At 38.3% G+C, this 25,103-nt stretch overlaps 1 protein-coding gene across 1 annotated transcript in view; it reads right to left on the bottom strand.

The window, feature by feature from the left end:
- Positions 1–996: 996 nt before the first annotated feature.
- The window catches only part of ngfrb (nerve growth factor receptor b), a 40,170-nt gene continuing 16,063 nt past the window's right edge, over positions 997–25,103 (bottom strand). The window contains exons 3-6 of the mRNA XM_015013583.2: positions 23,239–23,598; positions 9,063–9,312; positions 7,397–7,557; positions 997–4,980 (exon numbers count right to left, since the gene is read on the bottom strand). Of these exons, the coding sequence (XP_014869069.2) occupies positions 4,637–4,980; positions 7,397–7,557; positions 9,063–9,312; positions 23,239–23,598 (1,115 nt within the window). The 3' untranslated portion in view covers positions 997–4,636. The remainder of the gene's footprint in view (positions 4,981–7,396; positions 7,558–9,062; positions 9,313–23,238; positions 23,599–25,103) is intronic.

Below are 25,103 nucleotides of genomic sequence, written 5' to 3'. Positions count from 1 at the left end.
GGCTATCATAACAGAGCAGGGCTACCGATTACAACATGCAGCGCCGTATTTCATGCAGTCGGGTTGATGACATGAGGAAGACAAACTTTTTTTATATCCGTTACTCCATTAAACAATTATTCTTCCTCTGTTTAGTTAGGATGAAGGAATATGCCTTTTTGGTGCTGAAGGCAAATCTCTTTCAAATAAAACCTGGCTTAAAAAATAAGGATTTTTGTTTAGTATATATCCATATCCACTTATAAATAATGTTTAAAAACTAAATTTGAATGCATGTTGATCTGGAGTTGTTGGTTTTGCATTTTTCTGTATTGATTTCTCTGCACATTCATATCCAACCAATTTTCAAGAGATCTTATTTTGTTTTCATATCCAGTAAGAATTCATAATAAAATAATAAATATTCAGCTCTGGAAAAAAATAAGAGCCCTCTGCACTGAACTCCTTTGAAAACCTGATGGTTATTCCACCAAATATTGATTTCTGAGTTAAAACATTAGTGTTGTTTTTTCTAAATGAAAATAATCTTGTATTCTTTGTATTATTTTACATCTGAAAGCACTGCAGCCTTTTTGTTATTTTGACCAAATAAATACAAAATATTTGCTTGGAATTTCGGAGACATGTCGTCAGCAGTTCATAGAATAAAAGAACAATGTTGATTTTACTCAGATATATACATATAAAGAGTAAAATCAGAGAAACTGATCATTTTAAGTAGTTTTTCCCCCCAGCGCTTTATGTTACAAAAAACATTTATGAGTTCAGCTTGACCTTGGAAATTTGAAAAAATATTTGTTGTTGCTAGCTAACTATAAGGCAAAAAAAAGAGTGGAAGATAAAAGTGTTGCAATCCAAAAAATAATTTCTAAATTCACTCAAATCTGATATTTTTGTATATTCACATATTTTTTCTCGTCTCCTTTAGTTATTCAGTGTGAAGCTTGTAATTTGACACACTCTTCTGTATTATGTTGGATCAATAAAGAGCATGAGTGAATTAAAGAGCTTTATTTACTGCTTGTCTATTGTAGAACTTAAAGCAAATTCACATTCAGTATAGGACAGTATATGTGTGAGTATACATGGAACATTCAGTGTTTCTGTACAATTCAGTCCTGGTTTGCTGTCATTCTCATCACTGTTTACCATCAGGGTTTGTTTGTTTTTTACCCAAAACAGTTTTTCACCCTTACTCTCTCACTCCAACCTATATTTATCAGTCCCTTTTTGCATAATTAGGTTGTAACTTGTGTCTCAAGTGCAATATCGTCACATTCACCTTCAACTGTACAGGTAGGCCAGCGTCTTAGGCAGAAAAAGCAAGAAAAAAATCATTTATGTTGTTTGACATAATTTAGATAAACCAAGATAGATGTAGAACAAACAGACAATCAGTAGGAGGATGAGAAATCCCTTAGATATTATAAGTATCAATAACTGAAATTTATCTTGGTAGAATAATGTATTTTTTATTGTAGCTCAACTGGATTTTGCTTTTGCTGGTGCAAATGTTTCAAATACCCTGGTCTGGGAATTTTTTGTAATTTATTTGTAATTTGTGATATTATGACGATTTTTTTATGCTACAGCTTGTAATAGTGCACATGTGTGAATACTACAACACAACCACCAGAACTGAAAACCTTTGCAGTCGACCACATCTGGACATTAATGATAAAATACTTTTTTATTTTAGGGGAAAACAAGGCTTACTTTTTCAATTTGGAAATTGAATAAAGTAGTAAAATTAGCATAAATAGTTCACATCCATGCCTCCCTGCAGTTGCATTAACAAACTTATAATTGCAGATTTTCAGGAGTTTAAAAGTGGTGCATGCATCTCCTCTCATAACTTATTCACAATTAAACAAAACTTACTATATGGCACTAATAGGATAGTACAGAAACGCCTCATTTAGCTTCATTAGGCTTTTTATTAGAAATTGTTGAGCTTTGGCTATGACATTTCTCCTCTGTGTGTTTATGCATAAAATATGGTAAACCACAGGTGTAAGGTGTATTTGCTAAAACACCTGATAACTTTCAGACTTTTAACTTTGATTTTTGTCTTCTTAATTTTAAGATACCTGATGGCCAGTAATTATAAATGAAGTTGATTTCCTTTTGCTATTTACTTAGATAAACAAGGACAGCACTGACAATAACAAAGTAAGCCCTGTTTACATGTACACTATACAGTGCTGCTTCAACAAAACTACAAATAAAAGATAAAAGACAAATTATTTACAAGTAAAATAACCTAGAATTACACTTACAAACTCCTTAAACAATAAATGTACAACACCAACATACACCTGAAATAGTTCCCAGGCACTTGTGATGCATAAAACATAAATGATTACACATTTAAGTGCTACAATCAAAAACAGAAATGTAATACCGTTTAAAAATTGCTTGTTAGGAGTACTAGTAGTAGTAAGAATACCTTCATATAAAGTAATACAACAGCAATATGCTCAGTGTACAAGGGAATAATAGTAATATGTGCTTCGAGTCGGGTGGGTTAGCGTCTTCTGGTGAACAAAAAATGTAACGTAATTGTAAAAAAAAATAAGATGAAAAAAATATATTCTTAAATTCAAACAAAAAAAATCAACATGCTTACATCTGAACAGGTTGGTTAACGTATAGGCCTGGGTTTCTCCTTTGCATTGATTGAAGTAATCTGAGACGTCTCCGTTTCTCTCATGCATCCTGTGACTTTTGTCTCAGCTGGCCTGCCTTTTATCCGCCGTTCATTGTTCCAAACAAAGAAGAAGTGAAACTCTCCTCTTCTTTTTTTCCTTCCTTTTCTGCTGACCAGTTTCTGCATCTAATTAATCAGCTTTAAGGATTGTCAGTCGCGAGAATAATGGCATCTTTTGTCATGTCGGACCGTGTTTATTCAGTTGTCGAGCGTTTGAGATTTGAGTTAACATCCCTGAGAATTTTACTCTGGATTCTAGATTTTTTGGGTTTATTTAGCGGAGGGAGAAATGTTTCTGATGGTTTAAAACGAGTGAAAAGAGAGACTGCCTTAGCTGCTGCATCTCTTAAGTGAGTACTGGATTATAAACGGATCATATCAAAATAGAGTAAAATGCTAAAGTCCTGGTGCGTTCACACCAAACGTGTTTGGATCATCAGGTGAGTGTGGTTTACATTCAATGTCTACGTGCGTCGTGGTCCCATTGGAACCGTTTGGCATGTCAAAAGCGTCCATCGCGTCCAACAAATAGGCCAGCAGCAGAAAACAACGGCTAGAGCGGATTTGATGTGCCCTCGATGCGCCTCAACATAGACTTTGAATGTAACCAGACGCACAAAAATGCTAGGTGTAGAGCAAAATGTCAAGCCAGAGGAAGTTGTAAATATATTGCAGACTGCAGCTGTATGTCTTGAGTCAGCTATGTGTTCGTAAAAAACAGAGCGATAAGTTAGTCAGCAACAAAAGCAACTAGACTTTAGAGATCATTGAACAAATTTCCACAAATATGAACAATAAACAGTATGTGGTCCCTCGTTTGAGTGCGCCATGCCATATATGTGGCAGAATATAATGTTTTTCTTGTTTTATCAACATTAACTTTGAATGCAAATGTGTGTTTGTTGAGCACAGTACATGCATGCAGGGCTACAGACTGTAGGTGTGTATGTACGTCAACTACATCTACATTTGTATCTACTTGTTTGTCATGTAAATATAGTACATAGGATTTTTACATAGTTTCTACCATCTTCAGGGTAAGGATGAGAAACTGTGATGCTGGAATGATGTTTGAGCGGTTAAAAGCAAGCCGAGGCCTACGTACCAACAGGTTGCACTTTTTACAGCGCCTCAGGGAGAATTAACAAAACAAAAGTCAGCAGAAACAGATGGAGTGACGTGGAGATAACATCCTCATGCACTGCTGCTTTGCACTTTTATCTAATACGAATAATAATAAGGGAGCGAGAAAGCAGGTTCAGTTGAAATGAGTCCATTAGAACCTCCTCAGGTTGTCAATCCAGATACTTCTTCATCGAGTAGAAGAAACAGGCACAGTAGTTACAGACGCAAGCCACGCGTCACGTTAAATTCAAAAAGTCTGACAGGGCGTGAAAGTAAATAATGTGACTGAACAGGTTGGGTCTGAAAAACACTTCAGCTTCTTTGGTAACATAAAAAGAAAGACACAATGTAATAAGTGGAAGGCCCACAGAAAATACAAACATATGAAGATAAAGACACATAAAGGAGCTGAAAGAAGCAAACAGGAAGTTATCCACAAAAGTTTGTGTTCAAAGCAGACAACTGCTCCACGGCGAGTTCAGTCAGAGGATTTTAAACCTGATGTCCCCATGATTTAAAATGAAATGTGCCTTTCCTAATCTTAAATTGCTTTAATTTTCCATTGTCTGCAAGTTTAAGTAATTTGGAAAACCTAACTTTGCTTTGTTTTGCTCATTTATTTTAAATTCAGGGTGATTTATTAAAGGGGTTTCCAGGATCATCTCTCTGACTTGCATCATAAAGATATAGTGTCAAGCAGCTGCAGCAGGAATTATGTGGAATAATCTAAGACGCTGTATTTGGAATATTTGAACGTTAAGGTCCAGGTGTTAAGTTGTTTCGGACAGGAACGGAGAGTCGCTACACCACAGAGGTAGCAGTGGGCTTTGTGCCGCTCGGGCTGAGCACCAGACTTTGCGCGATGTCGTCACGGTTGATCTTGCGGAGCGCTGTGCACAACGCGTCGACGCTTGCACAGTCCTTCCTCGCCCAGTCGGACAGCAGCGCTCGGACGGGATGCTCTTCCTGCTGGAAGGTCGCAATTCGCTCTTCCTCATATCCGAGAAGGCCTGCCAGGTTGCACCAGTCACTGTCCTGCATGTGGTCGCAGTTTTCCCCTTCGCTGCCCTGGAAAAGCAGCTTCTCCACTTTCTCTCTGGTATGGAGAGGAAGGAGCAGACATGGTTCTTCGTCGATTGTCACAACTGCAGGGAGAAATTAGGCACGATTTATTTTATTTTGAATTATTTTCTTGCGAAATTTGATGGAATTTTTTATGCAAATTCTGCAGGTTTTATACGAGTCCTCTTCAAAAATTCAAATACAGATGGCTGTTGTTGTCTCTGATGCTTGTCTGCAGCTCTGAATGTGAAGTTGTGTTTTTCCCTGCAAACTACATCGCACTACTGATTAAATACAGTGCAATAGTTTTCTCTGCTGTAAAAGTACCAGAGGTGGGTAGAGTACCTAAAAATGTATTCAAGTGAGAGTAGTACTACTTCAACATGTTTTTACTGAAGTAAAAGAGTAGCTGTCTAAGAAATTACTCAAGAGTAAAAAGTATTTGTTAAAAAGTCTACTGATTAAATTATCAATCATTTATATTCAATAATTACATAATCAGACTGACCAAAATATAAAGTTCAGTGGAAATTTTGGTATTTTAAGGACAAAAATTACAATAATTCATATCAGTAAGAAAAAATAACAAGATCAGGCAAAATAAGTTTTTCTAAATTAGTTTCTTTCGATAAAAAAAACTTATGAAACTTTAACATAAACAGCAGCTGTGTGTCTGTGTCTGGGAAACTTTTGGTTAAAATGTTTGTTTTTCATTCAGTGGCTAGAGAGTCCAGAAATTTTATTCAATTAAGAGTAGAAATACTTCATAATAAAATTACTCTAAAGTGCAGCGTAGTAAAAATACTCCTAAAAGTAATTTTTTTCAAAAAAGTTACTCAAGTAAATGCAATTGATCAATTGCATTTCTTGAGAAAATGTTACTAACAACTCGGAGTGTCACTATTTTCAAGGACCCCCATGGCATTAATTTCTCTGAATGGCACTTTGTATCTGTAAATATCTAATCTTCAATAACTCAGATCAATATCAGAGACAATATTTATGGATTTAGACACAGCTATAAAACTTTTCTTTTTTTCTTCCGCAAACCGTTTTAACTTCCGTTTGAGATGCAACAAAGCATGACTTTTGTAAAAACTGTTCTCTTTTATACAACACTATAAAAAGCTGAGTTTTGAAATGTGACTTGTTTTTTTCTTTTTAACCAAAAAGACAGAGGGGAAAAAAATCCCCTAATAACAATCAAAACACTGTCTGCTGCAAAAAGCAGTCTTGGCAAATAGTTCCTTAAAGGGACGTTACGATTTAATGATCATGGAAGAGATCTAAAGGAGTCTCCCTGTTTATTCATACAAGCAGGAAAAAAACCTGCATAAAATAATAAATAATAATAAAAAAATGTGTAACAGTTCTTATTTTGTTTAAATTGTTCTTTGTGCACTGATTGTGAATGTTTCCTTCAACTTAAAATACAGGAAATGCTGTTTAAATACTCAACAGATGCTTTGAAATCCATACATTGTCTTGAGCTGGTTTGTCAGGAGCAGCAGCATGAACTGCCCTGAAAACAAACACTGTCAGTTTTCTAGTCCTGCTCTGCTGATTTGCTAGATTAAGTCTCAAAGGTCATTGTTAACATGGAGTTAGTGACGGCTTCAGATGGTTCATTCATGGGGGAAACTTCATCTGGAGGAGCAGTTCAGAGAAAAACTAAAGGATGTTTTCAAATTAAAACATGTCTGCATGCAACAGAGTCACTGTGGTTTTGTAATTACTACACTGTAAAACATTTGGAGGTGGTTTAACTTTGAAATGAAAGTCCACCTGCTGCCTTGAAAATGCAATTTAAATCATGTTTTGGATGATTTAACAAGAGACAAGTTGTCGAAACACTATTTTTTTAGGTTCATTAATCTTGAATTGCCAGTTTTAACTTAATGCTGCAACTTAAAATAATTAAAGAGAACATATTTTGCAATTATTTTCTCTGCCAATATCAAGTTAAAATAACTATTGTTTTTACTTCAGTAATGTAAATTCTTGTTTCAAATTGCATAAAGAAAATGTATGCTCTGATAATGAATTTTATTAAAAATCACAATGAATTCAGCTCAAAAACATTGAGTATGAACAGGACATCAGTCTCAAAATAAACATTTGCCTTAATAAAACACCAGAGTCACATCAATGTGACCTCTTTTGCAGGTACAGCGTACCGCCGCTAAATCTTTAGGGGTACACAGTACCCTACCGTAACCCCAAACTTTCACCCCTGATTCCCCCTTTAATCCTTGTCTGGATCCTGTTTTGTGTTGGGCTCTTTCTGAACCTGGACTGTGAAATTAAACTATCCAGTATATTGGTTACATAGGTTTATCTTACACAAACTCACACATTTAGGTTTAACATCTTAAACTCACTAAACTTATCTGACTTAAAGAGCAGAAGACAGTAGACACAACTAAATGCACCTCAGATGTTTAACAGTGTGTATGTCTTTAAATAAAGGTAGAGTTTTGTGTTTTAAGTGAATGTTACCTGTTTGTGACTGAGTCTGCCCCTGTTGCTCCTGCAGACTTTGGCTGTCCACAGAAATGCCGCTGTCGCTGTGGAGCTTCTCCCCCTCCGGAGACGGAGTCTGGTTCAGGTTGGTCGTGCAGTTGTTGGCTCCTTGCTTGTTCTGCTTGCAGCTGTTCCACCTGAGGGAAAATCAGTGCAAACAAAAACGGATGACCTTGAACTTTGCTTTGTGGGACGAAGACGGAGAGAAAATGCAACACCTGCCTGCTTACAACACTCAATTCACTTCTCTGGGTTGTAAATGTAGTTTGATTATAGTTTTATTATTATTTCGTGTTAATTTCCTATTTTTGTTAGCTCATTGTTGTTCCTGTTTTTCTTTAGTCCTTTGTTAGTGATTCTAGTTTATTATGTTTATTTCTTGTGTCTAGTTATTATTAGTTACCCACTAATACAACATTAATACCTAAACATATTGTGCATGCAACATTAATGGGAGGAATGGATACTGTGACCCATAAAACAAGCAGATTGCTGCCATATTGAAATGTAGCACCAGACGACTTCATTAAATATGAAAAAACTGTAACAACCATCTTTTGCATCCAGTGAGTTCAACATTTATTTAAAGACTTAAGTTGAATCTTCATGGATTCATTATATTGCTGGTTTTAGACACGTGGCCTGGATGATGTGCAAAAGTCAGATGGAGGTCAGGAAGTGGATTTCTCCGGTTCAAAACAGGACAAACTGGATCACAACGAGTACGCTAATCTCCTAAATGGGCTGGAACAGACGAGGTATCTCGAAAAGAAATATGTGTATTTAGAACATGATCCATATTGTCTATGTAAAAAAGATTTTTCATATAATCTTGAGGATTTATCCGGCGTCGAGACAATCGACATAACTAACTGTCTAGCTGCACAGTTCATGTTATACGATGAGCCAGATGAAAGCTTTCAAAAGCCTGAAGCATAAAACTATTTCATTTCAAGTTGGGTCAATCATTTCGGATCACAAGAAGCATTAAACTTGTTTCTGCTGGGTGAGTAGTGAGTTGTACTCTTTTAAGGAATTAGTTTACGATGACAACAAGCTAACCCGTGTTATTTCTATGTGCTTGGATCTCCTGGTAAATCATTTATTTAGCTTCTGTAAACCCAAATTCATGCGTTTGTGTAGGTCGACCGTTCGCGGCGATATACAGAAACCTGTAGAAATCTTGGTTTGACCAACTAAGGGCATAAAAATAATGTATCTGATGCTTGTCTTCCTGTCCAATAAAGTATCTGAAATTACAATTTAAATGATCCGATGGTTACCTGTTAGAAAGTGGGCGCTGCGAACCCTGGCACTGTTAGTTTCCACACCTCCTGTTTTTAGCTGTAGATTGTTGATCCACTTTTCTCCTCTTTTTTCGGTAAGTTTTTTAAAATTAACTCCCTTGTGTCCAACTACCTTCGAAACACGAACATAACTTTTATCTTTCTCTCTATTAGATGGAGCAACCGTGCAGGACTCAGACTTTAGGCATTTTGAAGCTGGATCAACAGAAGTAAATGGGCCGCATTTACTTCCTGCCCTCCATCTGCATTGGGTGACGTTGTGCTGCGTCATCTGAAACCCAGCAATTGCTTTGTTTGTAGGATTCTTTATGACGTCTTTAACCACGGAGACTCACCTCTTAAAGATGATGAAGGCCACAAGACCCACGACGACAGCTGCCAGGATGGAGCAGTAGATGGGGATGAGTTTGTCATTAATCCCCTGGTAGAGCCTTTCTTTGGAGTCTCCATTTATGATGGAGGTGGTGGTGGTGGTGGTGGTGGTGTTGGGACTAGGCGCCTCTGGTGGGAGGATTTCTGGCGTATTGTATTCCTCAAACTGGGACCCTGGGAAACTACCATCAGGTGTGGAAGTTTGGTAGTTTGCTGCAAAAAACAACCACATATAAACCACATAAGGTAATAAAATAAAACCACATAAGGTTTTATTTTTAAGTATCATAACTACAGTAGAAAAGCAGCATTCCAGTGACAGGCTTTAGCTTGTGTGGCTCCTTTTGGCTGCCTGCTCAGTGTCACTCCAATACTCTTCCTCCTTTCAGCTTTCTGTTTGATCTACAGCCAGCTTCTCCAGGCTATAAACATTTACTGATATTTGAATTAGTGCTTGACCATGTTTGCAAATCTCTGGTCTTAGACGTTGTACATTTATTCAGAACTCATTATCAGTGACAGCTTCTCACAACTGGATCAAAATACCAGAAAACGTTAGAACATATGAGTCTTAAAAATCATTTTCTACTAAATTAATACACAAAAAACAGAACAAAAACAAGAATCACATGATCAGTGCATGCATATTTGATTTTCTAGAAGCTGTTTGTCCATATTGCGTCATATTTCATTTATAAGGATTGTACCTTGACAGTGTTTGCTCCTCCATAAGTTGCGGTAGATGGAGCAACAAGTTTTTAAATATCACATACAAGATTGAAGATATAAATTCTACAAGCTCCTGTTTCTTTTTCAGCCTCTATCCTTCATAGCTCTACATGCAGACACACATTGGATCCCACATCAGGGTCATTTTCCCCAAATCCCAGAGGAACCATTAATGAGCGTAAGAGCAGGTTCGTCCATCCAGTCCTGCCCGCATTCCTCCGACCATTAGCGGACACGTTCCCTCCTCACCGCGGATATGGAAACCTATCCTCGCCTGTCACTTACTTACACTTGCTCACATCATTAACAGGAAATCAGCGTGTTGGCTTCTAAGGGCTCTAAATACCTCAGGAGAGCTGCTGAGTGCAAGGCGTCCATTTTTCACTGAGGAGGTGAAAACATTTACAAGACGATGCGATGAGCTGCTGTGGAGCTTTTGGCACAGGAATTTCCAGAGATGAGAAAAGTGCTTTGTGGAAACGCCAACACTTTCCTACTTGTTAAGGACCGGAAACTGTTCTTAAGGCTATTTCATTTGTTCCAACCGAGTCTTATGACAACCTTGCTGAACAATTATGCTAAAGTCTAAAGCCTTTTATTGGTGTTCAACACACTGCAAATCAATTAATTTTGTTATCAGATTTGGGTATTCATAACTTATAAAAGGTATCTTTCTCTTCCTTCCTTTGCTGCTCCACTTACTGAACTATTGACTGTTTAGTATTTGTTAAATAGCACGTATTTTCAGAAAGCAGGGCTTCATGTCTTTCTTCTTAAATAATTCTCGTACTCAAAACTTCAGCTCTCTTTCAAATATTCTCTGTGCTTTCTCAAATCTTTCTTCTCATGCTCAAAACGTGTCAAATCAAATCCCTACATCCAGTGGGTGGCACAGGCTGCCACAATCGTTAGTAGCCACACAGGCACGCCCACTAGAAGGAAACAAACGCACCCAGTATAACACTTTCATTCTATTGGCTTAGAGGTTGCCAGGCAACAGTACGTTTTTGATCCAAGCGCGAGCAGAAAATAATTCGCAGAGGTTTGCAAGCGGAGATCTGATTCGAGCAGAGATACGTTTTGAGCACGAGGAGACGGGTTTGAGAAAGCACAGTGAATATTTGAAAGAGAGCAGAAATTTTGAGTACAAAAGACATGAAATCCTGCTTTCAAATTGAAAATGTGTGCTCTCGAATTATGACAGAAAAATTCCCCCATACCAACTGCATTCAGCTAGCTCAAGAATTACATACCTTTACAGAAACCATGTTATTAAAGTCTCTAAGCTTCTGTGTGGTCATTCGGTCCTGTGTGCTGTGATTATTTTAGGTGTAGGATTTACAACAGTCTGACAAATGGCACGTCTCAAGCAAAGTGTTAAAAATATCTGTAAACGGCTCATCGGTGCAGCGCTCCGCGGTTTCTAGTAGCTATGACTCAGCAGCTACGATTTACTGAGGAGGGGGTCGCCTTCCGACCAAAAGGTCAACACCCCCTGGAGTGAACCGAGTGTGTTTGCATTAAAGTACTCTATAGCAGATCAAAGTTAAATTTTATGTTTAAAATGTATTGAGTTAATGTCAATGAAAGTTTAGACTATCGTTTTGAATGATCTGTATTTTTCTGTTTGGGTTATTTATTTGCTTAGATTTTAAGAAGAAACTACATCATGTCCCATCCAGCCACCTTCAGCACAAGACAAAGAGATGCACCAGTATCACCATAGTTACCCACCTCACCCTGTTATCTTTTACCCCCTAGAAGATATATATACTCAGGAAACAGGACACCATTCATTGACAAAAATGTCCTTTGTCCAGGACAAATGTCCCCTCCCCACCGTCTCTCTTCATCTCTCTTCTACATTTTATCCTCGTGCTACTATCAGTTTTCAACCTTCTGTTTAGTCAGTTTTGTATTCATTTATCGTGCTTCTAAGTCACACGAGATTATTGCTATGTAACCTTCTAGATTACATGTTTACATGTTTGACTTTCATTATTCCAATTCATCCATTATGCTGAGCTATATGAATGTTAAGTTGACAAATCTGCATTAGCTGTGTGATGTTATCCTGCCAGTATGGACCAAAAAGTCTGAGAAGGACGTCGGACACCTTGTTGGATCTATGAGACAGAACATTAGTTCGGTTCTGAAGGAAAAACTGTTCAGTAATGTGTGACTGTCCCTTACACCCTCAGCTTTAAACATTTTAAAAATGAGGAGGATACAAATCAAGCCCGGAGGCTTCAGACTCCAGGTGCCTCCACCGTCACATAACCCAAGCTTGTCATTAAACATTTTAAACCTGAAAAGTGCAGAGCTTCTAAATTAGCAGGATCTGTCAGCTGGAAACCAAGTATAACAGTAACAAAACCGTTTAATCCATATTTTTAAGGTTAAGTCTGATTGCTAGTAATATTAAAAGAATTTTCCTTCTGGCTTCATCTGATAACGACTTGCAGCAGGAAATCCACTCCTGCGTGTGTTGTCAAGCAAGTAATTATATAGGAAGATGCTGTTGTTGCCTTACACCCTTGCATGAGTGCTTTGTGTGCGACGGGTGTGTGTGTGTGTGTGTGTGTGTGTGTGTGTGTGTGTGTGCGTGTGTGTGTGTGTGTATAAGTTATTCGGCCACACCTGAGTTTAACTTGTAATTCCAGCTGCTTGCAGCCTCTTGCAAACAGGTGTTGATGTTTCCATACTTTGCAGTCTTAATGTAAAGGAAAGGAGGGGCTTCTTTTTTATAAGCTGCACCCACCCAAGAAAACAAGACAAACCCAGAGCAAAAAACGAGCAGCGAAGAGAAACAACAGATAACGCTATCCCTGTTCGTTTAATCTGCTCTTTCTCACAACTTTCTCTTTTCTCCTTGAGACTTCTGGCTGTGGTCCCAGCTTACTTGACCCATCTCAATTTTCTACACGCATACTTGGGCCACACCTCTACGTGTGCATGTTTGTGGAGGGGAAGCTGCCATGTGTGCACGCGTGACGCTCCAGTGGATGTGTGCGTTTGCCTCTTCTGCGGCAGAATGTGATCGGCACTCGTAGAGGTCAACTTGGGAAACCCGAGAGTGCAGATGAGTAACTCCATCGGTTTTATCGACCAAGCCACATTCTGAGCATCTGTTCTCCTTCTCCACCCTCAGAAGCTTTCCATCTCTTTCGTCTGTGAAGCTCTCGGTTTCTCTCTCCTGTTTACCGTCAAAGTTCATATTTTTTAATATCAATATTTTTAAGAGGATGGATTTCCTTGATATATGTGGTATCAATTTGCTACTTAAGCCACGAGCCCGAGAGTCTTTATTGTTTGCATTGTCTATTTGTGGAACAGAAAAGCTTCAAGTCACTGAAAAGATAAACGGGAACATTTTAGTTCAGTTGCTCTGAAGATAATTAAAAGAAGGTTTGCAAGTAGCACAATGTTCACTGCAAGAACTACAAAATCTGACCAAGTAGTTTCAGTCACGTTTCTAGTGCAAAAATCTTAGTATTCTAGAAATAAGACAAAACTAACTTACAAGTAACTTTTCAGCAAGATATTGGAGCTTGTTTTAAGTAAATAATTCCTTAATATTGTACTATAAAATATCTTGTTATAAGTTAAATATTCTGCAAGTGCAACTAGTACTTTTTTTATTATTACTAAGGAATTATTGCTCCTATATCTTGCAGAAAAGTTAGTTTTATGTACTTGCTTTAACACTTTTGACTGATACGCTATTTAAAAGTATTTCAAATGAACCTCCTAGCACCATGTTTAATGGGCTCTTTGCACCTAAGGCGTTGACGTCACATCTCCAGGAGCTAATGCGGCTCACTTTTTTCCGCTTTGAGTTACCATGACTGGTAGAAAAGACTAAGTCGTATTTCAGATGCAAAAAAACAATACTATTAACATTGTTGTCTTCCTAATATAATGGGCTTTTAAGTTTTCATTAATTTCCAAGCGATCCTGAATTAAGAAGATGGCTTGTAAATATCTGTTGCTACCAGCTAACGCCGCACAGCAAAGTTTGCAGCCTTCACTCCGGATCAGCCTAAAACTACCGGGGATACGGATGGTAAATAAAGGAGCCTCCCTGAGTTATTTCCATGGAATCACTTCTATATTCAGCCTGAAAGAGTTTATGGGAACAAGAGAGCAGACCGGAGCCAGACAGCCGAGCAACTGATCCGCCTGTACATCCTGCTGTAAACACCGTCCTATCTGAGCTCTGAACAAGAAACATGCAAAGGTAATAAAACGAAATAACTCGGAGACATGAAGCAACACGGTCATATTTTTCTAAAAGCAGCAACTTTGAACCTGAACAGCTGAACCAGATCTCTGACACCAGAGCTGCGCTACTGTCAAGCTATGAGGCTTGTTGAGCTTCGTCAGGCTTCGTTAGTAAAAAGCCCGAACCGTGACCTCCCCGTTAGTCTGTGACACTAACGACAATAAACACACATAATATACTTGAAAATAAGATAAATACATTGTCCGTTAAAATGTTTAGACACTTAAATAGCACATTTTTACAAGAACAATGTCCGAGAATATTGCCTACTAGCATAAGCTAACCTTAATGTTAGCCACAAAGTTTAAGTAAAACTCACCTTCGTGTCAGTGAATGTATAACGAGGCGAACATCTTAAAACCTTTCTCCAGCTGACTTGTTGGGGCTTCGGATCGATGTACAAACTTTGGCCAAGCCCTGAAAGCACCTAATGTAAATGATATTTGTATTGGATCGGAAACAATCGAGCCGCTTTACCCCGAACGTGGAAGCTGAGGTGCAAAGAGCCCATTCCTAACAGGAAGTTATGGTTGTTTTGAAGCAATCTGATTGGCTGAAAGGTTTTAACTTTGAGCTACACTGCCCTCTATGGGTCTGGCATGTTTACAGCAACGTTCAGTGACAGATTTGTATGGGTTTGTGTTTATAAAAACTGATATTTCTTTAAAACCGGGCTACATGTGGACAAGGCTGCAGAAAACCCATCTATTATTGACAGTCACTCTTGATGCCACTTAAACCAACTCCACCGGAGACATCTATGTGACATTAAAACACAACATCAGTGTGAAAGGGACTAGACTTGACAAAGACACTTTCAACCAACACAAGACTCTCAATCTTCATGAGGAAAAAAAAAACGTGCTGAACTTTTGACAACGAATTGACGGCACGAGTGCGCACAGGGACTGTTGTGTTCACCCCTGCCACCCGACACATTCGCTTGTGTAAAAATCACCCCCCACCCCGAAAACTTTTCCGCTTGGAATGTCAGGGCAAATTCCTGGGTGCTGGCTGGCAGCTTTAGGAGACGGAGTCAGGGTGCATACATGTTGTCGCCTTTAAAAACGTCCCTCATCGTTACAATGTGCATACTGTGTGGAGCAAGGATCAAGAGGGTAAAAAAGAGGAGGTCAGCTGCGGCCGTACACCCCAGCTCAGTTGAGATATAGGTCAGTACAAATGATCCAAGCTATAAGCCACACAAAGACGGACTGTGATGTACAAAGACTGACAATTGTTAAGTGGGAGTGGGTTTGGGGATTCCTCACATCTGTGGAGTTGATGTGGTTTTACACGCAGAAAATCAGGAATGTTCATGGCATTTTGTTCTTTTGTCGTTTCCCCCGTTTGTCCCGGGGTTTTTTGTTTGTCTGTCAGATTCCTTTCAAATGCACATTAGGATCTCTAATTTATTGTTTGGTGGGGATAACTAGACTCCCCTACAAGTTAAAAGTTGCATCATGTTAAAGTGATGTGTAAATTTTTTTTTCAGAGCTGTAAATGTGTATATATAATGTAAGAGAAGTTTTTGACACATTTGTTTACTAATTTATTCAAAGATTATTCATGGTTTTTTATTTATTAAAAGCAGAAATGTATCTGTATTTTATATTAGGAGACCAAAAAAATACAGATACATTTTTGATGAAAATTGTATTAATTATAATCTGGTGGGGGTTTCTTTTAAGAGACTTTTGAGATGATCTTTTGAGAGATGCCTGTCTCACTGAATATTTTAGGACTTAACTTTATATACTGACTGGAATAAGAGGTACTAAATTTGCACCCATAGGTAATATTAATAATATTGATAATATTTAATACATTAAAACCATTAAAACTATCACAACAGAACTGATACCTACAAATTAATTGTAAATGATAAATAAATGGTTAAAATATTCTTTAGCTCTTTAATTTATTTATTTATGTCTTGTTATTTCTTTTTCTTCTTTCCCCCTTCTGCCCAAGACTAATGTGGCCCTAGATTAACTAAAACAAGAGATATTAGGGAAAAATACCACTATTACTACTAGCAATAAAAATCAGAAAATAACTACCAAAAAGAAATGAAAAAAGTATCGTAACCCTTGAATATTGTCACCTTTCTTAAAATAATGGACCAAATAATTTTTTCCAGAAGTGATTTTGGCAAGAAAACAAAATCTCCATCTCTCCATTTTAATTTGTTCTGCTTCTTTGTTAGTGTTTGCTTGTCTAATTCTTTATTTTATGGATCAATACCTCTTCTTTCTAGTCTGTAATGTTTGCCTTGTGTGAACAAATCAATGAATAAGAAAAACGACATCCGCCAACGACAGATATGAGGTTTTGTGTCTAATCCGTCCTCCTCCGCTCTTTTCATGCACCTTAATCCTTTACACATTTGACCTTCTCCTCCCGTCCCTCTCTTTGTGTCAGAGAGGTTGTGCATTATGCCGCTTCGTCGATCTTGCTTTCTCGCTTGCAGAGGCCAGGCTGAATATTGTTAAGGTCAACCGAATTCAGGAAGGAAACAGCTCCTGGCCTTCTCACCTATCAACTCAATACCAGAATGGACTTGACCCAGTCAAATTCTGCCTCCCTTCCTCTAAACATTCATCTTTCCATCTGTGATGTTCAATCAGTCATCTTATTGATTTCAATCTGTGCTGAGTATCAGTGCCCGGAAGAAAACACACATGGCTTAGTTTTTTGGTGACTCACGGTGAACGAATCCCTTGAACTTTCCTCTTTTTTTTTTTTTTTTTGCACAAGTAAAATGATTTCACATGTGGTGTTTTTGCAGCCTTAGAGCCAGAACTTTAGGAACCTCTAGGTTTGGGTGAAAGGTTAGCTCACATTGGCGCTGTCAGTTCTGGGTAAAATCCCAAGGCAGAACTCTGCCATTGAACATCTCTGCCCTTCAGGGAGGTTAGCCAAAACCTCAGCCTGATAAGAACGGGCAGCACCTACTTTGTCAAACTCAAGCACAACTCATTCATCTTTAATAATGGCATTAAAAGGGCCTTGGAACGCCGAGCTAGCATGGCTCCCCATTCCTATTAATTATGTATTTTGAAATAATCTCTGTGGAATTAATGTGCATTACTTCAAATCAGCTCTCGTTTCCACCTACATGATCGTTCTTAGATCAGGCCAACACTTAACTTATCGAAACCTGGGGCGCTTGCAGGATATTATCGGAGGGTACGCACAAAACTATCATTGCACCTAATCCTCATGAACGCTGTTGCAACGTGATGCGATGGCAGAGAAACAGCAGATCTGATCCACACAAGGCCCAATGAGTCCAAATGCAGCACACACGCCACACTTATGCCTGCATAGCCTACTTTTTTTTGATAAATTACACTAAATAATAAAGACAGATCCACGGGAGGAGGAGGATGATTCCCAGGATCAGGTGGTGTGTCTGAGACTTCAAGAAGAGGACGAGGTGAAGCGATAATGTTTGCTTAATTTCTACTCTTTTTGACCGTTTTGAATGGATTTAACAGTTTCACTCTCCCAGTATAGCGTGGCACAGGTGAAGTGCGCGGCAGGTGTCATGGTCTGCAGGAGCGTAACTGCATATTATTCAGGTGGATGCGAAAACATAAATCGCCCTCCCTTCCCCCCCAAAAGAAGGTACGTAAAGGTGAAGGAGCGTAGAAAACATACAGTTGCTCTATCTGTATGAGCGACCGTATGTTTACCCCCCAGAGACGAAGACACGTGAAAGGTAAAACTCGTTACATTTACATTTACATGTGCGTGAGGTGAAGGAGCGTAAGGGCGCGGTGAAGTGTATGTGAAGGCATCATCGGGGCGCCGCCCCCTCCAGACGGGGTTTTGACGCCCCCTCTGGTGCAGCGCCCCTATGCGTTGCATGCGCTGCATACCCACTTTTTGCACCATTGATGGTCTGTCAATGGCGAAATGATGGGATGCTTCAAAAATAAACACAGGCGGACTGCGCACAGGATAAAAAGTTCAGGCAGGGTTCACTCAACCCTTCTTAAAACTGCGTGAGGGTTTAATGTCCACTTCTTCATTTTTAGCTAGCTTCACTCCATGGTCACATTCAGCTTACAGAAAGAGTGCCAAGCCGCCAAATACACAAAGTATTACAATAACAGTATCTATTACAATAAGGTTTATGATGGACATATGCCTGTGTAGTTGTGGGCTACCTACACAATATTTTGACACAAAAGATCATTTTTCTTTTATTCCAACATCTTGTGAATAGCATAGGGGGAACACAATATAAAGTACAATAACTATAATATAAAACTCATGGTATGCACAGCTGCAGGCGCCACTGTCCCACTGTCTGTGTAGCTGGATGGTTTGTAGGTCTACCAGTATGAACACGGCCAAGTTGATGCAACAGAAGTGTCCTAGTGGTACTGATTTTATAGGATTTAGACATTTCTGAGATGGGGGCAATAAGTCTCGTGTTGCCCCCATCTTGACATGATGCTAATCATCTTAAGTTTCCACTGTTGCAAAACAAAATGTTGCTACATTAACCAAGAACAGGTCTCATGTTTTTAACAACCACAACCCTCCAAACAAACAGTTGTAAAGGTGAAGGTCTCCAAAATTAGGTTTAAAGTGATCTCTTGTGTTTTGTATTTTCTTCACACACAGTGCTATTTTGTTGGAACCTTTGACCAATTCAAATTAAAAACTGAAACCGATTGCTTTCGTTGCCGTAAATATTTCATGTTAACTGGAATTAAGTGTGAATGTAAGTTGACAGACAGATTGAACTGAGTTTATTTAATTGCATTTTTCATTTTCCAGTCTGTCCTCTACAAGGACTTGAGATTACATTGTTTTAAATTAGTTCAGTGTAAATAAACTTGAAACATAAATTAACTGCAATGTGGAGCCGTTAATTTGGGGAGGTTGCGGAGGTCCACTTGGAGTCATGATACCAATACCAAAAAATGACTATGAGAAATCACTTGCATTTTAGAAATATAGTAAAAAAAAAAAAAAACAAGATCTGAAAGTGAATAAAAGTAACATGTTGGCCAATATACAGATTGTGCAGCTTTTTAACTGACAGTAGAAATGCTTGAATGTTCAGCCAAAATTCGGGGTCATGACCCTTTCATATTTTTATTTTGTGGATAAGAAGCTGGAAAGTTTGGAAACCGCTCCTCTGGAGTACATAGATCCTGTAATGCTATAGAGAAATCTCTAAGAATAATACTGCAGAAAAAACACATTATTTTATACTTAAAAAATTAACTGGCTCACTTTTTTTGCTAGATGCTTTGACTAATTATCTTATAAACATCGATCAGAGTCGCAGTTGTGAATATATCGAGTTATTTGTGCTCTATTACTTTAATTACCTAATTACCCTCATTTTCACTGTTGCTGATTTGATGTTTTGACCCCTGAACGGATTATATACCGTGTTGTTCAGCTCTGGTGGGAGCTCACTCTGCCTGATAATCCCTCTTAAAATACAAGCCTCCCATGATCTTCAACCTTTGACCTTGCTCTGTGGCCTACAGAGGAGTGGAAGCCATATCACACTTCTTAAGATAACCATCTTGCTGTCAAAGTGTCAACTCTGGAGGCCAGCCTGTAAAGGCCTGCTCAGTATTGTAGAGGAAGATGAAGACAGAGGATTTTTTGTGAGTGTGACTCAAAACATGAACTATCCCACCGGAGGAGTTGGAGGAAATTGGGTGTATTTCCCACCAAATAGCAGAAATCTTAAATTATCACAGGGGAAAATTTGCCCTTGACGCTAAATTTAAGCATAATCAAAACAGAGAAGCAGGATATCTAGCTTTCTCTCAAAGGATAATCTGATTAATGATGTTCTGTTCTTTCCACCTACAGCTAAACTATGTCTCTAGTATCTCAAGTTACAGCTTGCCCTGTTACCTTCCTGGCTGTGTTTAGCCTTCAGGCCTGCTTCGCCTGACTCCACAACATTAATGGATATGGACATCTGGCAGCGCCACAGATTCGTCAGCGCCGATAACGCGTGTTCTTCCCTAAAAAGATTAAATTAGAAATAAAAGGCACATGATTGGGTTAGAGGGAGGAGTAGGATATGACAATAAAGCTCATAGGCAGTGGGCTGTAAGACATCATGCTTACAATCACAGTTAATTCCCATTCATCATGATCTGGAGTTGCTCTGTTATCAGAAGGGATGTATTACCGTTGGAGTTCTGGCTTCTTGTGTCTTGATCTTGGCTGCGTCATTCAGCCAAACGCGCTTCCCACTCAGAGCCTGTATTAAGCCGTTAAAGCGTTGTTGCTAATAGTAGCAGGGCACTTGGTGGAAGACATCAATACGCGTTTTTCCACTTTTGCTTGTCGAATAACCTAATCCATCTGCGGTCTATTTCCCAAGCTCCTTTTAAAGCCAGGAAGACGGCAAACAATTTATTACCGTTGCACTCACTCAAATTTTACAGTTTAATCACAAGTAAAGGATGTGAATTATATAAAATTTGTTATACAATGAGGTAAATTACTTAAAAATGATTTCTCTCTTGAAAGTTTTCTACTTTTTGACACTTAAATTTATGTTTTTTACAACATGGTGCTAAACTTAGCTGTTCAGAGTGTGGCTTAGTGCCATTTCACTGTTTTTCTCTTCTCCATTTCAAAATCTTTAACTACAAACTTTAATTACAAACTTTTACAGTAACTCTTCTATGTGTACATTTGGTACAAATGGTACACCTTGCACCAGTAGTACCAATTCAGCTTAAAGACCACAAGTTCAACCTGAATTGCAAGTCGTCTAAAGCCTAAAAACTGCAGCCAGTTAACAAAACCAAAAATTCTGATGGATAAAATGTTGAAAATCAAAATAATTGATAGTTAAATATAAAGTTATATAAAAAAAATTCAAAAAACTAAAATAAATAAAAACACTACAGGTTTAGAATATAGCAGAATAAAAATACGTAAAATCACATTTTTTATCAAACCTGGAAAACTGTCAAATAAAAATAAACACTTTCCAAAATTGCATAGGAACCTTGGAAATTATTTCACATTTCTGCGCAGCATCTCAGCTTGGTTTAATAATTACTGTCACCTTTATGGAGCCTAATTGGGTAAAACAGGCTGAACCCAAGATCTTAAGTCCTAGGAAGTACAAAAGTCAAAACAAAAGCTTTGCATCAACGATTTACAAAAACAGTATTATGACTTTTTTTAAAAAATGGTTAAAATTATGAAGCGTACCCTGAATTAAAGACAGCATCTACGTGCATCCCCAAAGCTCTTCACTGGCCACACAAGTTCATTAGAGTTGAACAACAGACTGCCTTCAGCTGGTAACTCTGTGATCACATCGTTCAGAGCGCTTGCATGGCTAATCAACAGACTCCTTATTGTCAGTTCACAAAAGCGTTGATTTAATCTGGGAGGCATCAGATCATCGGAATGAGAAGTGACTGCGGTCTGTAGGAATTTGTGATTTGGAGCATGATACCCACAGGGTCCAATGATATTAAAAAAAAGAAGAAAAATTCAAAGCCCTGTTTATAGATCTGACCCTGACGAAATCCAAAATATATATATAAAAAAAAGACTGTAGCCCTTGTTCCTAGAGAGGGGATGAGTCCAAGAAGACAACGAGACTGGCTTGAGCATGGCATTTAGGCCAACAACGCCGACAGTGTTGCACTGAGATGAGCTGATAATGCGGCTGATGAATTATCTGTCCAGTCATTGAACTGTCCGCTCAGCAAATATGCACTCAGTTATATTCCAGTGACTTCAGCGTGACCCTGGCCAGTGAACCCAGTAAATCAACTTCACTCTGCACAAAAGTTTGATTAATGTGCGTACTGGTCAGACAGAACAACTCCATATGTATTAGTTTATAAGCTAACATAAAAAAAAATCCACTGCAATATTTCAACAGAACTGTCCGACTTGGCCGTTTCGTGTTTTTAGAGAGGCCCATTGGATCAGGCTCTCTATGGTATTTTAAATGATCTAAGCCAATGATTTGTGCAGCTACAAACTTTAGCAGAAATAAATCGACATGAAAAATAAGGAAGGGAATTAATCTCGTCATCTGCATAAGCGGATATACACTGAAATTAGATTTTGACGGATAAAATACCAAGTTGTGTGTTACGTGTAATAAAACGTGTTTTATTACTAATAAGAAAAGGTAACTGAGCAGCAATATGGCAAATAGATATTTGCATGTGAACTGGTAAAAATGTTTGGTTCTCCCACAGAAAATGATTTGGAACCAAAGTGTTGCAGTTTTTTAATCAATGCACTGGACATCTTCCAGTGTATATTTTTACTTTGAAAGATTTTACTCTGATCCCCAGGAAAGGTTTCTGTAGTGACCATTCATTTCGATACCCGAAACCCATATTTTCTGTGAATGAAGAACACATTGGTAGAATTATTAATCTTGATGATTTTTCCTTTTTAATCGTTGCTCCTCAGTGGGTATTGTTGTGTTTTGTTGTGCAACTCACCTCAGTGCAAAGACCTTTAGTCTTTGTTCACACTGCAGGCTGAAGTGACCCAAATCTGATGTTTTTCTGCCTTAATGCGACCTGCATCTGATCTTTTCATGACAGTCTGAACACCACAAGTTGTTTTTTTATCTTTTTAAAGTGCGACACAGGCCACTTGGATATCCGATATCTGATCTTTTCAAATGTGACCTGAATCTGAACGGCCAGGTCTTGATACTCGACAAACGTCACTATTCTGCGCCCTGATACGTGTAAGCGAGAAGATAAACAACAACCAGTTATAAGTATATAAGTTGCTAATATACTGTCTCTGGTTGGATAACAACTTCAAAACCGTAAACTATGCTCCACCGTTAGCATCCATGTTTACTTCCGCAAATACTGAGCACTTCTTCTTCTTTATAGCGGTTGGTAAAACACTGAGGACGCTCTCTACTGACGTTATTGTGCCCTCTACTGTGCATACAGGACGCTTTCAGGTCGTTTGCAGTTCACATATATTTGGAAAAATCCGATTTCACAAAACTAATCGGATTTGGGTCACTTCAGGGTGCAGTGTGAACGTAGCCTTAGATGGCCAATTTTACAGTATATTCAAATAATTTATTGTAGAAAAAATTAATATAATTGACTTACATCGGCAAATGGTGTCGTTGACAGGACTGCAGTCCTGCACCACCTCATCATCCTCGTCACACGTTGTGCAGGGGATGCAGGGATCCCTGAAATTGTCCTGGTCCGAGAAAGTGTCGCCGTCGCACTGCTCACACACCGTGTCATGATCCGACTCGCAGCTGTACAGCATGCCGTGGCCTTCGGGACATTTGGTGCAGGCTTCACACCGATCATTGATTTTGTTGTGGTAGTAACCGTAGTTGCATGTGCAGATGGCGTCGTTGGTGTCGGTGCAGGGCGTGCTCATGCGGAGCAGGCCTGTGCATTTTGTACAAGGCTGACATTTCTCTGTGTGGCTGAAGTTTTCTGAGAAGGTCTCACCTGTAAGAAGAATGGCAGGAGGAAAGATCACCTTTTCGGTTTTATGTCAGTATACGCATAACAGCTTTGGGAACACATTTAAGAAAAAGGTTTGAACAGCTTAAGCAGTTCATTATATTTGACATTCGTGACTGTATAGGAAATAGACTAGGGTATATTTGCTAATTTATTGTGAGGGAATGCAATACTTTTGTTTTGTCTTCGTACAAGACAAACCGATTCTGTTTATATGCAGAAATATGTAATCAAATGAATCAATAATAAAGACAGAATCAAATTTAGTTGGTTCCATTTTGATTGTGGTTGTAATAAAATTCATGCAAGTTCAAAACTTGCTGATAGTTTTGAGTCCCCAGCACACATTTGCCTTCATTTAATAAACCCAAAACTGTTTCTGTATAAACTTCTCTGCCTGTACAGGAAAATATTTCTTACTAAAAGTGAGCAGCAATGTTTTCATATTTTCATAAATGTTTTTTTTTTTTTTTTGAGAATGATAATGACATCAATAATATGTTTTGAACACCTGCCAGAAATCCTCGGACAGACATATCTGCAAAGGTTACAATCAATACTTCATGGTTTATGGAATTCTATTTCAGCTGGATAGAGAACTGGGAAATGCACTAAATTATGCAACAGACCCATTTGTAAAAGCAGCGAGTGTGTTTGCGTGTGTGCATACGTGTGGGGGTGTGTGTGTGTGTGTGTAAGTCTAAACAGCAAAAGAATTGAAATTATAAGAGAGATCACAATCTCTGTCTTCAAGACACACAAGATTTGATTTGTTCATTTATTTATTTATTTATTTGTTAATACAGTGTTGCATTATCTATTGTTTGGTAATTTAACTTTTCTATATCAAATATGATGTTGAGTTTTACATCTTATTTGCACAGGATCAGTAACTGATAGAAATACTCAAGGACGACGTGTCTGCACTGACTGAGCTACTCAATAAATCAAATGTTATTTGCAACCCTAGAAGTTGAATTAAAAAACGTTATTTTCACTTTTCTTAATTCTGCTACAGCTGTGGTTCATGTAAAACATCTGGACTCAATCAAAACACAAATTTCTGGGACGACCCGTGTTGTAGAGTTTGTCTAGGGTTGATTCTGATCCTTGAGACGGTTGCTGCATGTCTGCCTCTCCTCAAATTCCAATTTAAAATTGACATTTACACATATATACAGGTATTTAAAGAGCCTCAATGAAAATGTGTTTGTATTCTCTTAACTCATTGGTGCAGAACACTGACTAAAAATCAACTTATTCACTGCATGTCTGTGTAAAGTTGAGCTGGAACTGCACATGAAAAAGGCCCTTTATTAGCCATTCAGACCAACAAACCAAACTGGTAATAAAGTCATCACAAGGCAATGACTTCATTACCCTGTGAAAATAATTCAGAAGTAGTCCAAATACTTTGGATGTATTTTTTTCTTTACTTTTTAAAGAAAGTCTGTTTATATCTTATAAGGGATGGAAAAAGATGGAAAGTC

The sequence above is a fragment of the Poecilia mexicana genome, unplaced genomic scaffold (assembly GCF_051168715.1).
Source record: "Poecilia mexicana isolate PSO_F unplaced genomic scaffold, ASM5116871v1 scaffold_19, whole genome shotgun sequence".
NCBI classification, from domain to species: domain Eukaryota; kingdom Metazoa; phylum Chordata; class Actinopteri; order Cyprinodontiformes; family Poeciliidae; genus Poecilia; species Poecilia mexicana.
The sequence above is the reverse complement of the archived record's forward strand: the minus strand, read 5'-3'. Positions and strand labels throughout refer to the sequence as shown.